Source organism: Crotalus tigris, unplaced genomic scaffold, assembly GCF_016545835.1.
Source record: "Crotalus tigris isolate CLP2741 ecotype Arizona unplaced genomic scaffold, ASM1654583v1 scf7180000017937.1871474, whole genome shotgun sequence".
Taxonomy (NCBI): Eukaryota; Metazoa; Chordata; class Lepidosauria; order Squamata; family Viperidae; genus Crotalus; species Crotalus tigris.
Window position 1 is genome coordinate 851924 of NW_024096729.1, and position 13959 is coordinate 865882.

At 40.9% G+C, this 13959-nt stretch overlaps 1 protein-coding gene across 1 annotated transcript in view; it reads left to right on the forward strand.

Annotated features, from left to right (window-relative positions):
- Window positions 1-10330, forward strand: part of ITGA5 (integrin subunit alpha 5) — an 89357-nt gene extending 79027 nt beyond the window's left edge. Inside the window, exons 24-30 of the mRNA XM_039344744.1 lie at window positions 3212-3317; window positions 3991-4143; window positions 4776-4877; window positions 5880-5993; window positions 6421-6522; window positions 7457-7579; window positions 9344-10330. Coding sequence (XP_039200678.1) covers window positions 3212-3317; window positions 3991-4143; window positions 4776-4877; window positions 5880-5993; window positions 6421-6522; window positions 7457-7579; window positions 9344-9427 — 784 coding nt within the window. The 3' untranslated portion in view covers window positions 9428-10330. The remainder of the gene's footprint in view (window positions 1-3211; window positions 3318-3990; window positions 4144-4775; window positions 4878-5879; window positions 5994-6420; window positions 6523-7456; window positions 7580-9343) is intronic.
- The last annotated feature ends 3629 nt before the right edge of the window (window positions 10331-13959 follow it).

The following is a 13959-nucleotide window of genomic DNA, read 5'->3' on the forward strand; positions in this document are numbered from 1 at the left end:
TATAGAACCTTTCAACTAGACAGTCCTCTTAGCCATGGATGTGTGGCCCTCACATCAATTTTTTTGATCTGTGCTGATTGTATGAGTTCAGTCTAGAACTTGCGCCCACTTTCTTATTTGACACCAGTGGAATGCTAGCTGCTTTGACGTTTTCTTATGGAAACATAAGTATCTCTGGAAATGCTCTCCAGTGTGGTAGCAGCTGATATTTACCACGAGGGAGCTGTTTTTTCTTCTGAAACCTTTAATGTAGTCATCCAGGGTTATCTCCTTCAGGAAAAACAAACAAGTAATTGAACTAGACATTCTACCTAAAGCTCAGCTGGCTTATATTCAAGGAATATGCACCTGGAGAAACAATATAATTTTCCACGTGATTCTATGTCCCATTTTGGAGTGCATGAATCAGCTTTTAATTCAAGTACTTTGAGAAAAACGGTCCATTTGATTGCCGTGATTAGCAAATGTTCTTTATTAGTTGGCATTCTCTTGAACAAAAACTGTAGGGTCTGTTGTTCAAGTCAAAACATGAAACCATTGGTCAGAAGTTTAGAAAAGCTTTCTTTTTCCAATAGTCCTCGTGAATCCAATAGTACAGTGGTTCTCAACCTGTAGGTCAGGACCCCATTTGGGGTCGAACGACCATTTCACGGCGGTCGCCAAACAACGCAGTCCGCCATTTTTTTCCCCTTTTCCTTAGCTGTGCTACTCCCTTTTATTCTACTGGCTTTTGAAAGCCAATAGAATAGACTCTCTTGAATAGAGTCTAATTCTATTGGCTTTCAAAAGCCAATAGGAATTGTCCAGGCTGTCTCTGCTCTGCTGAGTCCACCAAAAGTCCCATTCTGCAAACGGTGCTGCACCAGTTGAGTGGTCCTTGACTTACAACCGGTTGAGTAGTCCTCGACTTATGACCAGTTGGGGGTCGCGGCATTAAAAAGGTTGAGAACCACTGCAATAGTACAATTTTTATATCCCCCAGTTGCCTAAGAAAATGCCTGTTTCTTAATTAGCAATTGCACCACCTCTTGGCGGTCTAGTAGCTTTTGCAGAAGTAGCTTAGAATAACATCTCCTCTAATTACAGCAATTTAAATGAATGCTGCTTAGTCATAGAAGACATGTGCAGGTTCATATTTCAAGAAATGTATAAACCAGGAATGAGGAAACTATAGCCTATAGCCCTAAGGAATCTGTTTCTCGTTTATTTATTTATTTTATTTATTTATTAGACTTGTTTGCCGCCCATCTCGCCTAGAGGCAACTCCGGGATTTTAGGAAAATCCTGTCTCCTCCTTTCTAAACCCTGCCTCTGACAGTCAAGACTATTGCACGTGTCTTTCTACTCTTCTCACCAAAAAAGATTTTCCCCCCACAGGCTTCAGGTGGGGAGATCTTCTGCCATTTGATCTCCAAGACCTGCTGGTAAACTTCCCCAAGGATTAAATGTTTGAGGTTCTTCATACAGAGCTTACATTATCTCCACAACTAATTGCTCGCCTTCCCTCTACCTAGGTTTCCTAGACATTTTCTGTTAAAATTATAAAGCTGTTTTGAGTGAATGCCTCCTAATTTGCCAAGTGGTAGAACATTAATGAAAAAATATCATTTCAGTGGGTTATAATCTGAGGTAGTTTGAGTGTATGCAAACTTATTCTGTTCTTGATTGAAGGATGGTTGATTCCACAGAGAAGATGGAAGAGAGCAAAATGTTGAGTAGAGCAGGTCATTTGAAGGCCATGGTCTTAAGACCTATATTTCAGCAATTACGTCCAAGAGTAGAATAGAAGACATTAAGTAATCTAATATATACCACCTTGAGTTTTATCGTGGGCTAAAGGAAGATCATAAATGCACAGCTGGTGACACTCAACCTTGACTAGGCTCAAAACATCTCAACAGGTCTGCTTCTAGCAGATACTTGAATGGAAGACCATCAAGAAACCCCAAGTAGCAGACTGAATGGGGGAAACTGACTATACTTTTATTTATAACTGTATCAGAACAAGACATATTAAAACAGAGCTACATAATTTGTGTTGACTCAGGGGCCGAAGTGGACTTTGAACAGCATGCTAGCAGCCATTCTCTAAAAGGGAGTAGAGCCATTTTTCATATTTTAATTAAGCAGGAGAACCAAGTTATTTTTACTATTGAATTTTAATAATTATTTTACTCCATTTTTCAACCCTGTATTCAAGGTTTGTTTTAGTAATGAAAATAAAGTTGTATACAAGGCTGAAACTGGTCACTGATTGTTTGTTAGCTCATCGTGTCATTATATACATATATATTGCATTCTATTTGATAAAACAGAACAAAGATAAAATAGTGAAACAGTAACAAAAAGAAAAAAACCACAGCAAACAACAAAAATTTATACATGTGTATAGTAAGTATGTGTGTGTGTGTGTATGAGGTTTTACATAACAGTTCATATTTCATTATATCTATGCCTATAAGCAATGTTCATGAGTTGCAGGTGACACCAGTCTTCAGTTCCCTCAGTAATTGAAGACATAAATTTGTCTTTTCAGTGTTAAAGAACTAGTCTCTTAGCAGTAAGAAGGAAGTAGAAAAACTATTTCAGCTGTCAGTTACCATGTAATATGTATGTGGTTCAAAGGAATATGAGCATCTAAAAATATTAAACTTCATTTCAAAGTCAATTTGTGTAATTTTTTCCCAGAACATAACCTTAAGAAATAGCAAAAATATATTTTAATGAATCATTTATTTTTGTTGCATTTTTATTGTTTTATTCCTTATCTCCTCATTCTGTTTTACTAAATAAATAAAACACACCTAAAAATAATAATTATCATTGCATTGCTTAATTGTTGATTAAATCCACAGCTTTGGGCCTATTCTAGAAAAATGGGATAAAAATATCAAATAATTCAGATCATACTGTTGCCAAACATTAGTTTTATAATTTGATTCTCAGTGGGGGAAAAATACATTAGCAGAAGTTCAATTTTGAATTTTAGCCAGAGGGACACATACATGTTCTGATTTTCATGCTTACACATCCCAGTAAAGGTCATTGGTACATTAGCAGACATTGCAATGATTGTCATGTGACATTATGACTTGATTACTGTCATTTTGATTTTGCTTTAATTTTGCCTCACATCCTTATTTAAATTGCTCTAGTACCTAGTGATTAATTTGTGCATGTCTGAAATGCTTTTATTCTGCCTCTTCCACAGAGCATCCATGCCAGACACTGTATCTCTGCCTGTGTCTGGTTGGGTCCCAGGTAGATCAATGCAGCGTGAACAAGATGTCGGTCCTGGGGTCTGCCACGTCTATGAGGTGGGTGTTTCTTGCTGAAAAGAAGAAGTTGATGGAATAACTGGAACTGGTCAATGGGCCAGATGTCCTGGTGGAGCATATCTTTTCTGGATCCAATTCAGCTCCTGAAATGTTCTTCTGAACCAGTCTTTTCCAACATGGTAGCCTCCAAATGGTTTCAGCCTCAGCTCCCAAAATTCTTAAGGAACGTGACTGTAAGTGATAACTGGCTAGGAATAATGGGAGTTTCAAACCTATACATCTGAAAGAGACTAACAATAAAGAAGCAGATCTAGATTAACAAAAGCCCAATAAAAGTTCAACATTCACAGCAATATACCTTCACAGGTGGAAGAAACATCTGTATAAGGTTATACAGAAGTTAATTTTTCATATCAGGGATTTCTCCAAAAATAATGTTTGGCTAGCAATGGAAACATGGCTTATTTACTGACTGTTGTTATGGCACTATCCTTTATTTGGTTGCTGATAAATATATCTTTATGAAATGGCTGCAGCTTGTCTCATGGGAGGTCTTGTAGCTTGTTTTGCATTATAGAAAGTCCCAAGTTTACTCTGGTTTGCAAGGTCATTTACCTTGAAGGACAAAGTAAATGGGCAGCCTTATCTAGGATGAAGCAGTTCCTTGATTCCTTGGACAATTTCCTCTATTTCTTTATTTTCTTTTACGTAGTTTGTCAACGAGGGGCCCAGCGCCATCAGTGAAGGAGTGTTAGACATCAGTTGTCCTCTCCGAGTGCAAGGACGAGCTATACTGTATGTGACAAGCTTCACGGTGCCAGCAAATTGTACCTCCAGCAGCCCCATTAATCCAGCACGTCTGCAGGTAAAAGGTGACCTCTGTGGCTGGGGAATACAATGGATGGAACTGAAGGAACATTTAGCCTGGGCGCTAAATGTTGAGACTGGAGTTCAGCCACTAAATCTTAAAGGCCGCAGCTGAGATTGCTTAGAAACTCAAAATCAACATGAAGGGGGGAGTAATAAATTGCAGAAAACAGCTCATTTCGCAGTTTTGGCTATAAGTTATTTGGTTGCTTTAATAACTTGCCCTTTTTTCTCAGCAATGGAAATTTATGTGTGCTGTTCCGTCCCAAATCTTCCATCCCTTTGGTAAGCTGCTTAGGGGTTTTTTTTGCCTGCAGGTTATCTTCATAAACATTTCAATAAATAGCTTGTTTCCACAAGACATTTGCCTTTGCTCTGTGTAGAACATGAACAAGACTGAGTTGTAACAATGTGGGAGGATTTTCTGCCATTGTCGCACAAGAGCACTATTCCTTGGAGTCAGCCAGAGCAACATTGGCATTCAGAAGGAGGGACTTTTTTGACTGGCAGCTGTATTAAGATACCTTGCAAAGCCATGGGGAAAACTGTATTAACCTAACACCCCCCTCTCTCTCTCTCCTTCCCTCCCTCCTCCACTCTCTCCCTCTCTCAATCTCTCTGGGTGTTTAGCTGGAGCAACCTCCAACATCTTTTCCTGGGCAGGAGCAGCACTATGTGCAGAAGCAAGATGGAGGATGGAACATGGGCAACATTGGAGGCACTTTCCCTCTGGTAAGCTCTGCGCCACCATTTTAAGAAACATCTTAAAAACACAACAGGTGAGCTCCCTACTCTTGATTTCCTTAGGATATCTTAGGACCAGCCTAAGAGCTGTACTAATCATTTTGTCAAGGTTCAGATCCCTAAGACCAAATAAATCAGAAGTTCGAGGCAGGAAACTCCCTTAAATAACATTATTGGATACATAATATTGGCACGTTCAAAAGTGAAACCAGATCTAAATTTTCCCTCCAAGAATCAAAATAATACAGTGTAACAATTCCCACCCCTCTATTCATGCTGCCCAATAGAACACCTTGGCGGGCTTTCTGACTTCGCGATCCTCCTCCTCCCCTCCGGCATGGGAATGACCTTGGTTCCCGCAAGAGTTGCTCATGTTTATTTAGACTACCAGAAATACCATCTCCCCCCTCCCCCTTCTTGTGGCAACCTAGAACGAAAAAAGATGGCTGCAGCCAGGTTCGTTGTAGAGTTGACAGATTTCCTTACATCACAGTGTTGGCTCATTGTTTTTGTTATCATTGTGGGCCGCCCAGAGTCCATGGGAATTGGGTGGCCAATAAATTTAAATAAAGAAATAAATAAACAAACACATGAGGAAGATGGTTTTCAAAGAGCAGCACCAGTACTACATGCATTTCAATATCTTATTTTCAAACCTAATTATCCTTCTTTGCCATAGCTCTTCAAAATAAAGATGCATCCATAACACACAGGAACTTCAGTCTAATCTCCCAATTCACGTTCCCTTGATTTTAATCACTGAAACAGCCTTCCCCCATTCTATTGTCCTCAAGATCTTAGACTGTAGTTCTTATTTGTTGCATTGTCTGGGCATTCTGAGTTATAACCCAACCAGCAAGAGAATTCTTAAGTCAAGTAAGGCCAGACATTCAGGTTCACAAAGATGTTCCTTCTTGGGGGGTAACTCAAGGCTGATGAGATATTTTCATCTGATGTCTCATTTGATCATTCAATGTTCTTGCACTGCAGAAGTGTGACGAAGATGAATGTTTCCAACTACACTGCCGCATGGGAGCGTTGCAACGGCAGGAAAGTGTCAGCTTACACCTCTATTTTCGTATCTGGTCCAAAAGCTTTCAACAGGTAAACTCATTATATTTTTGGTGTTCACCAGACCCCAATTGTGTGTGTGTGTGTGTGTTTGTATGTAATAAATTGTGTGTTAGCAGTTTTTTTCCCCCATCTTCCTTATTCTGTTCTAGGTTGTAACAGTAGCTGGCACAGAAAGGAATGAAAGTTGAGGGAATAGGATAAATCAGGCTAAAATTGCCCACCTCTGATCTATGTACATACCGTACATATAGAAAAAAAGTGTAATAATTAATCCCAGCAGAAAAATAATGACCTGCTCCTTCCCATTCATTTAGTATAGATGTTAGCTTTCATAGTATTAAGCCTTTGGGAATGGGATGTTTGATTCCTCCATATTAAGGTTGTTTCACCTCCAGTGAATCTGTTCAACCCCACATTTGTGCAGAGCCATTTCTCATTATTCTTTCCTCCCTTGCAGAAAGAGAACTATCCCCAAGCTATCCAGTGTGAAGCCATCTATCATATGCAAAAGGTGCCCTACAAAATTCAGCCTCTAGAGCACTCCACCGCTCATCTGAAGGTCAGTATTGTCTGTTATAATAGGAATATTCTGACCTTATGAATACCAGTTCTTCCAAGACAATTATTCCAATTACATTAGTAAAGTTATAAGGCACTTTTCAACAACAGAGAGCGAGAGCGATTGGGATCAGCTCAACTCAGAGAAGTAGGTAGTGAATGGGTGGGGTCAGTCCAGCTTGGATATATTCTTGAAGAGTGGATAAATGAAAATTATCGTAAGAGGGCAAAAAGTGGAATAGAATAGGTTATTCTCCCTCTCAGAATTCTGGAATTCAGATACTAGATTGCCTAATGAGGCCAAATGGTTTGAAACCTAGGAGAACTAAATAAAGGGGCATCCTCTTTCCAGTGGCCTATTTTGAAATGATGAGAATGATATACTTGGCAACCTGGTGGATTTAGGATGTTTATTCTTATTTATTTATTTATTAGAGCAACACGGTAGCCTAGAAGTGAAGGTGCTCACCTCCCATTTGGAAGGTTTAGAGTTCTAGGTAGTGGCAGATGTTTCTCTCCTAGAGCACAAAGAAAAAATATCTGCTGTGAGCTCCACATGGCATCAGGAAGGGCATCTGGCCAGCTCCATCCAGTTGCCCCAACTCCACCCCAAGTAAGGGATTACAGAGTTGTGAACAGGAGTTTTATTTTTATTTATTTGCAGTACATCCTATCTTTGCTACACAGCTCAAGGCAGTGTACATAGTGTTCACTTCTATTTTTTCCATAACACATCACACTCTCAGATACTTATTTACTCATTTACTCATACTACGTATGGTAAAATTATTCAACTTATATAGTGGTCCTCTAACATTTTGAAGAATGACTGTATAGTATATGTGCTAATCCAGCAGGGCTTAGATGCTACCAATATAACACCTTCAATTACAACTTTTGGATGTCTCTTATTCATGCTTCCTTTCTGGTGACAGGTGTCAACATCACTCCATTGGGCTAAGGCAGAGACTAGCCAAGGTGTTCCTCTATGGATCATCATCTTAGCCATCCTGATTGGACTGCTACTGTTGGCACTGCTCATCTATGTGTTGTACAAGGTGAGTTCACAGAATAATCTAATAATAAAGGAATTCATGGTTGGAGAGAAAATTTTAAAGCTCCAAAGTACTATACAGTAGTGGCCAAAATTATGGAAACCTTTTGGGAAAAGTGAACAGTAGAAATGCCACCTTTGGTTAAGTTTCCACCAATTTTTCTTCTAATTTCTTTATAACTGTAGCCTTGTTCACTTAATAATACTATTTTACATCACTTTCTGGGCAACCAGTCAACTGTTTGCACCATTACTTTAATTTTATTACGTTTTACAAGCTCACTAAATGAAAGAACACAAAAACAACCCAAGCAACTTGATAGTGATCACATAACACACTGACAAATGTCCTCCTCTCAGCTTCAGTACATGACATCAATAACTGAATCCTACTGTGATCTGATTGACTCATTGCCAAAACAAGATGACACCTGATTAGCTCTCTAAACACTCATGCTCATTGGCTACAATCAGATGAAAGAAAGCTACTTGATATCAACCTAAGCCAGTTGTGCTTCCTTGTTTTGGTTATTTGGCTATAACTTTTCATAGAATACAGTACAGATAATGGAACAAACTTTGTTACATTACATTCTTGATTAAATTATCTTTCCATTGATATATAATTTTATGGTACTACTGAAACAAAGTGGTATTATTAGCCATCAAACCTCAAAAATACATTTTCCCAAAAGGTTTCCACAATTTTGGTCACTACTGTATGTTATTTGACTTGTAAGGTCTGCAGATGTAAGAAAATACGAGCAGATAGGGAAATTCTGAAATCTCAGAAGCCAGTTAAAAGCTGTGGTGTACAGAATGTTAAATGGTGTCAGTGGGGGAGTGGCTTCAGCACCCTGGACAGCACCTGACTCTTCTGCAATACCTGTGATTTTCTAGCCCTGCCCTGGTGAATTCACTCTGAGTCATTTCCCTGGGATTCCACAAATGTACAGCTTGGCTTGCAACAGAGAATTGCAACCCAAAGCACATATAATTACATTTTTAGCATTCTGCTGCTGCATGAAGTAACCTGTACACAGTCAGGAAAACAGCATGAATCAATGTTTAGTGTTTTAAAGGGAGACAGTTTCCAATATTCAGCTGAAACTCTGTAAGTGGGGCGTGATGCATATGAATATGTGATTGAGCCAAGAGTTTTTAATTATTATGGCTCCAGTCCTTATGTGTTTAGAGAACTATGAATTTAATTTTTCAGCATTAATCAACGGGTTGAGACACCCTCCCCCCAGTTTGGTATAGTGGTTTAAGGCATCAGGTTAGAAACTTGAAAACTCTGAATTCTAGTCCTGCCTTAGACAGAAAGCCAGCTGGGAGACCTTAGGTCAGTCACCTATCTTAGCCCTAGCAAGAAGATATTGATAAATTACCTCCAAAAGTGTTGCTAAGAAAACTGCAGGGACTTGTCCAGGTATCCTCTAGGAATCAAGAATTATTCAAAGATACTAAAAAATAACAACAATAATTTAATGTCAGGAGACACTCAAGAGAAATGGAAAGAGAAAACTTATCTCTTTTCAGATAAAAATCTAGAGGTATTTCTGTACTAATTTGATTACAGTGGTCTTAAGCAAGAAACATAAATGTGCCTCTATAAGACCACTCAACCGCAAAATTTTGTGGGTGATGTCCTGTATAGATGCTGACTTTCTTTCTTTCTTTCTTCCTTTCTTTCTTTCTTTCTTTCTTTCTTTCTTTCTTTCTTTCTTTCTTTCTTTCTTTCTTTCTTTCTTTCTTTCTTTCTTAGCTGGGCTTTTTCAAACGCTCCCTTCCTTATGGCACAGCCATGGAGAAAGCTCAGCTGAAACCACAAGCAGCTTCAGAGGCCTAGCGGGTTCAGCGTTGCCCTCTATGTGTGTGTGTTGCTGCTGCTGCCATTCTGCAAAGAGGCACTCGGATCGCCCATCAAGAGCACTGGGGAGGAGGAGGAGAAGGAGGGATTCCAACCAACACCGGCAAGGCGTAGAAGGGCAGGGCCACAGACATTGGGCCCCTTGGATGACTGCAGGGATCAGCGCACCAAGTACCTCTGCTTTCCCTCCGTGAAAGAGGCTCCAACCTTGAGACTAAGTGCCCTCCTTTCCCAGCCACCCTCATCCCCTGAGGCTTGGATCCTACAAACAACTTGTGTCATGAACTGAGGGCTGCAACAGGCATTCACTGACAGCCCAAGGGAATACTTGAAGCCGCTGGAGCGGCAGGTGCTGGCCTGATTTCAGGTCTCTTGAGCCAAGCTGTCTGTTCCGTCCACCTGTGGGGAAGGGACTATCGTTGTGGACAGTTTTCAAGCTGCCGGTTTTCTTTAGATTAACACAGCTTGGCTGGGAAAAAAAAAAGGAAGAAAAAAAGCACAATCACCTCCTGAGTCCAGCTCTTTCTCCTCCGTGGACCAGAATGGAGGATCCTGGGCTCTCTCTCCTTTCCCGTCTTCCCCGGTTTGCTTCCTGTGGAGGACGACATGGGGCAGACACTTTAGCTGGGAAAGCTGGATGCTCCCACGATGCCAAAGATTTGCCACATTAGGAAGCCAAGCCATCACCCGGTGTCGGCCCGGACTCGCCGATGGTCTTCGCACTGATCTCCGGAAACCGCTAGAGATTTTTATTTTTCAGATGCCACTTTAATTAAAAGAAGAAGGAATGAGGAAGCGAGTGCCACCTCTTGGTAGCAGAGACAGGGGTTGCTGTTTTAATTTAAAATGTCCAATGTGCAATAAATGCTTCCCTATTTTCTACTTTGTCTACTTAGTAAATGTTAGCACCATGTGGTTCGGTAATGGGTAAGAGCCTCTAGAACTGCTTGTTTCTTTTCAAGGGAGTTGGAATTTTGATGGTGTAAATAAGCATTTTAGATGAATAGAATTGAATAACAGAGTTGGAAGGGGACTTTCTTCTTAAAAGCTTCCAGTGATGAAGCACCCCACAACATCTGAACGCAAACTGTTGCATTGGTTGATTGTTTTCATTGTCAGAAGAGTTCTCCTTATTTCTAGGTTGAAGCTTTTCCTTGATCAATTTCCATCCGATGTTCCTTGTCTGGCCTTCAAGTTCTTTGGAAAATTGGTTGTCTCTTTCTTCTCTGCGACAGCCCCTCAAATATTGGAACACTGCTATCATGTCACTCCTGGTCCTTCTCTTCACTAGACTAACCATGCCCTATTCCTGCAACCGTTCTTCATATGTTTTAGCCTCCAGTAGTAGGGGTAGTAATAAATAGTAGTGGTAAGTAGTAATAGCAGGTCACGTAAAAGAAACAGCTAAGAAGAGAGCTTTGGTAGAAGCATTATTTGGGATAGTTGTGAAGAATGAAGGACAGTCTTGCAAAAACAGAGTGCAGAAACCTTTTCAAGATGCCCTAAGAAACATCTGTCCCTTGGGATTCTTGTTATGTGTCCCTCAATCAATACATAGCCTAATATGGAAGTGATACACCGTAGCTGTGCAAGGATTTATTTAGTTAGTTTGGCCTTTCAAATATGTTTCTTAACTTTTCTGTTGAGGCAGACTTTTTCGGGCAACATTTTTCAACATTATTTTGTGCTGTTCTAGCTATTGGGGTTGCGGGAGAGCAAGAGGCTAAATTTTTAGCCTGGAGTTTTTTTTGGGGGGGTAGGGGGGGCAGGAAGGTTAAAGACTGAAATGATATCTTTTTAAGTATTTAAAAAATCAGCATAACATGGGCCAAGTCAGCTAGATGAAATCAAACAGCCCAGAGAAATTAGCTGTAATACAGTACTGTAATGCAGAGCTGGGCGATAATTAGGAGTAGAGCATAACAGAAAGCAACTTGAGCCATGAAAGTGATTTAAAACAGTGGTTCTTAACCTGGGCAATATTGCCCCCCAGGGGGCGATTTCATTTTTCAGGGGGGCAATGGAACGAAAAGGGGCAACGTGGGGGCGAAGGAACAAAAAGGTGGAGATATGGGGGCAATGGAGTGAGAAGTTTTGGGGACACTTTTGAGACTTTCTCGTACAGTGAATCGCTGTGTATCTGTCGTACAAAAACATCAGATCGCTTGCTATTAGTGGATTGAATTGTGTTTTCAAATGTTCCTCCAGCCAGCTTCAGTACAAAATGCCGTATATATGTGAATACGCATTGCTTATCTTCATGCGCATTGCACAGCAGCCTCTACCCATACAGTGGCATACCATTGGCCAGAATATGGGAGATATGGGAAAAAGACTGGAAATAAATTATTTGCATTGATATGTCCTGATGACAATTTTAAAGAAAACAAGTGTTTGCATAAATTGAACAATTATTTCCTAAGTTGTGATAGAGAGGTTATGTTGGAGGAGGGGGGCGATGACAACTTCCTCATTGGCTCAAGGGGGTGATTCGTTCAAAAAGGTTAAGAACCACTGATTTAAAATACTGATCTTGGTTTTTCCAAATGAGAATATTGAGGCCAGGTTTGGAATATTATTGGTCAGAGCTATTGACCTGTGCAAACCTATTTTGCTTTCATTGCCATTTTTAGACTTTTGTGGAAAAGCATGACAACGTAGACATTTCAGGCCTCGGCCAATAGCAAAATAACAAAACTAGAGGGGAAAGGCCAATAAAACTGAGTCGTATGAGTGGCCAAGTCACAGACCTACATAGCTGAGGCAATTCATTCTGTTGCATCAAATGTGTGAACTCCATCCGGTAGTTTGATGATATGTTTCCTGCAGAGCTTTAAACTGGGTATTTCAGAATGTGCCTGAGTAGCTTGAACAATTTACACAGCTCTTGGAATCTCTGCTCTAAACTTTTATTCCTTTCGTAGCCTTGGGGATGAATGGGCATTAATCCTGGTTACTGAAGTCGGCCCAATACACCAATCACAAATCTCCCTGTGGCAAAGCGAAAACTCTAGAATCATTGACTTGGATCATATGTACTATATGAAGCCTTCATGACAATAGTTTGGCTTTGGTTTAGCACACTGAACCCAGTCAATGGGTTTTGTTCAAAAACTATATTAGTCTTATCCCAAATTAAGACTAGTACAGTGGTGCTCTAGTCCAGGGCTTTTCCACCAGTGGTACGGGTACCACCTGTGGTACATTGGCACCTGGCAGGTGGTACGCGGCCATCCTAGAAAAGTGGTAGCGGGTAGAAAAGTGGTAGCGGGGGAGGGGAATGAACTGAACCGGTGGCAGCACTGCACAAGCCTGAGCGAGAGATGGCTGGGGCTGCAGGGCTGTCAGGGCTCAGCGGAAGCGCCAGGATCAGCACCAGGCTCCAGCTGGAGCTCAGCGCTGATCCTGGTGCTTCTGCTAAGCTCTAAAGAAGCACCAATCAGCTGGAAAGCAGCACTGATCCTGGGTACTTCCGCTAAGCCCAGAAGAAGTGCTAATCAGCTGGAATGTTGCAGCATCTCCAGGGTCTTGTGATTTACATTCAGATGCTTGGCAGCTGATTCATATTTATGATGATCAGAGTGTCCCAGGGTCATGTGAAGTGACCAAAACCTGCTGCAACCACCCAGCAGACCGGGGGAGGAGGGGGATAAAAACCAAACATCCCCCACCCCACCCCCGCTGCCAATCCTCAACAGAAATGCTCACAATGAAAACCTCAGACAAGAGGAAGAGGGCGGGCAGGCGTCTTGCTCGGCTGTGGCTTGGGGGGGGGCACCTTTTTCAGTGCCATTGTAACTTCAAACAGTCACTAAGCGAACTGTTGTAAGTTGAGGACTACCTGTACTTTATCACTTTTTTCCTTTTTTGGGGGGTCATCAAGTTTTTGACACCTTGCTAGGCGACTGGTGGTACTCGGATACTGTCATATCCTAAAAGTGGTACAATGGGTGAAAAGGTTGCTCTAGTCTAGACAGCTAAAAATTATTCTGGGGGTAATGGGGGTTATGCCACAACTTTCTATTGCGACAATCATTTCAGCTTGATAGGCCTTGCTTTGTTATCAAGCCTAGGTTGTGTATGGAATGTTTTGCTAATCCTTATCTTCTGAGCAGCCATGTCAGGAGAGGACCAGTTAAAAATGAAATGTCTGCAAAAAAAACAAGCAAGCTCAGAGAGCACCAAGAACTCCTGTCAACCCTTCTCCTTTATTAGTATTTTCCTCTGCCAGCATGTGGGCGTTTTTTGTAGCCTTTAACCCAACTCAAGCCGCCTTTAATATGTTACTCTATTGGCAAGTTAAATATGTTACCCTATTGGGGAGGCTTCCGATAAAGCACCAATCAAGTGACTGGGAGAATGTGCCCAGATGAATGCTTCTAAGTCTCAGAAAGGAAAAAATGGCACCACTGTGTTATTTTTGAATGTGGTCCCTTAAGAGACTAGCTTCACCCTATTATCACCAAATAAGATACTAGTTTCATGGTCCATGTGAAACGATGCTTTAAAAA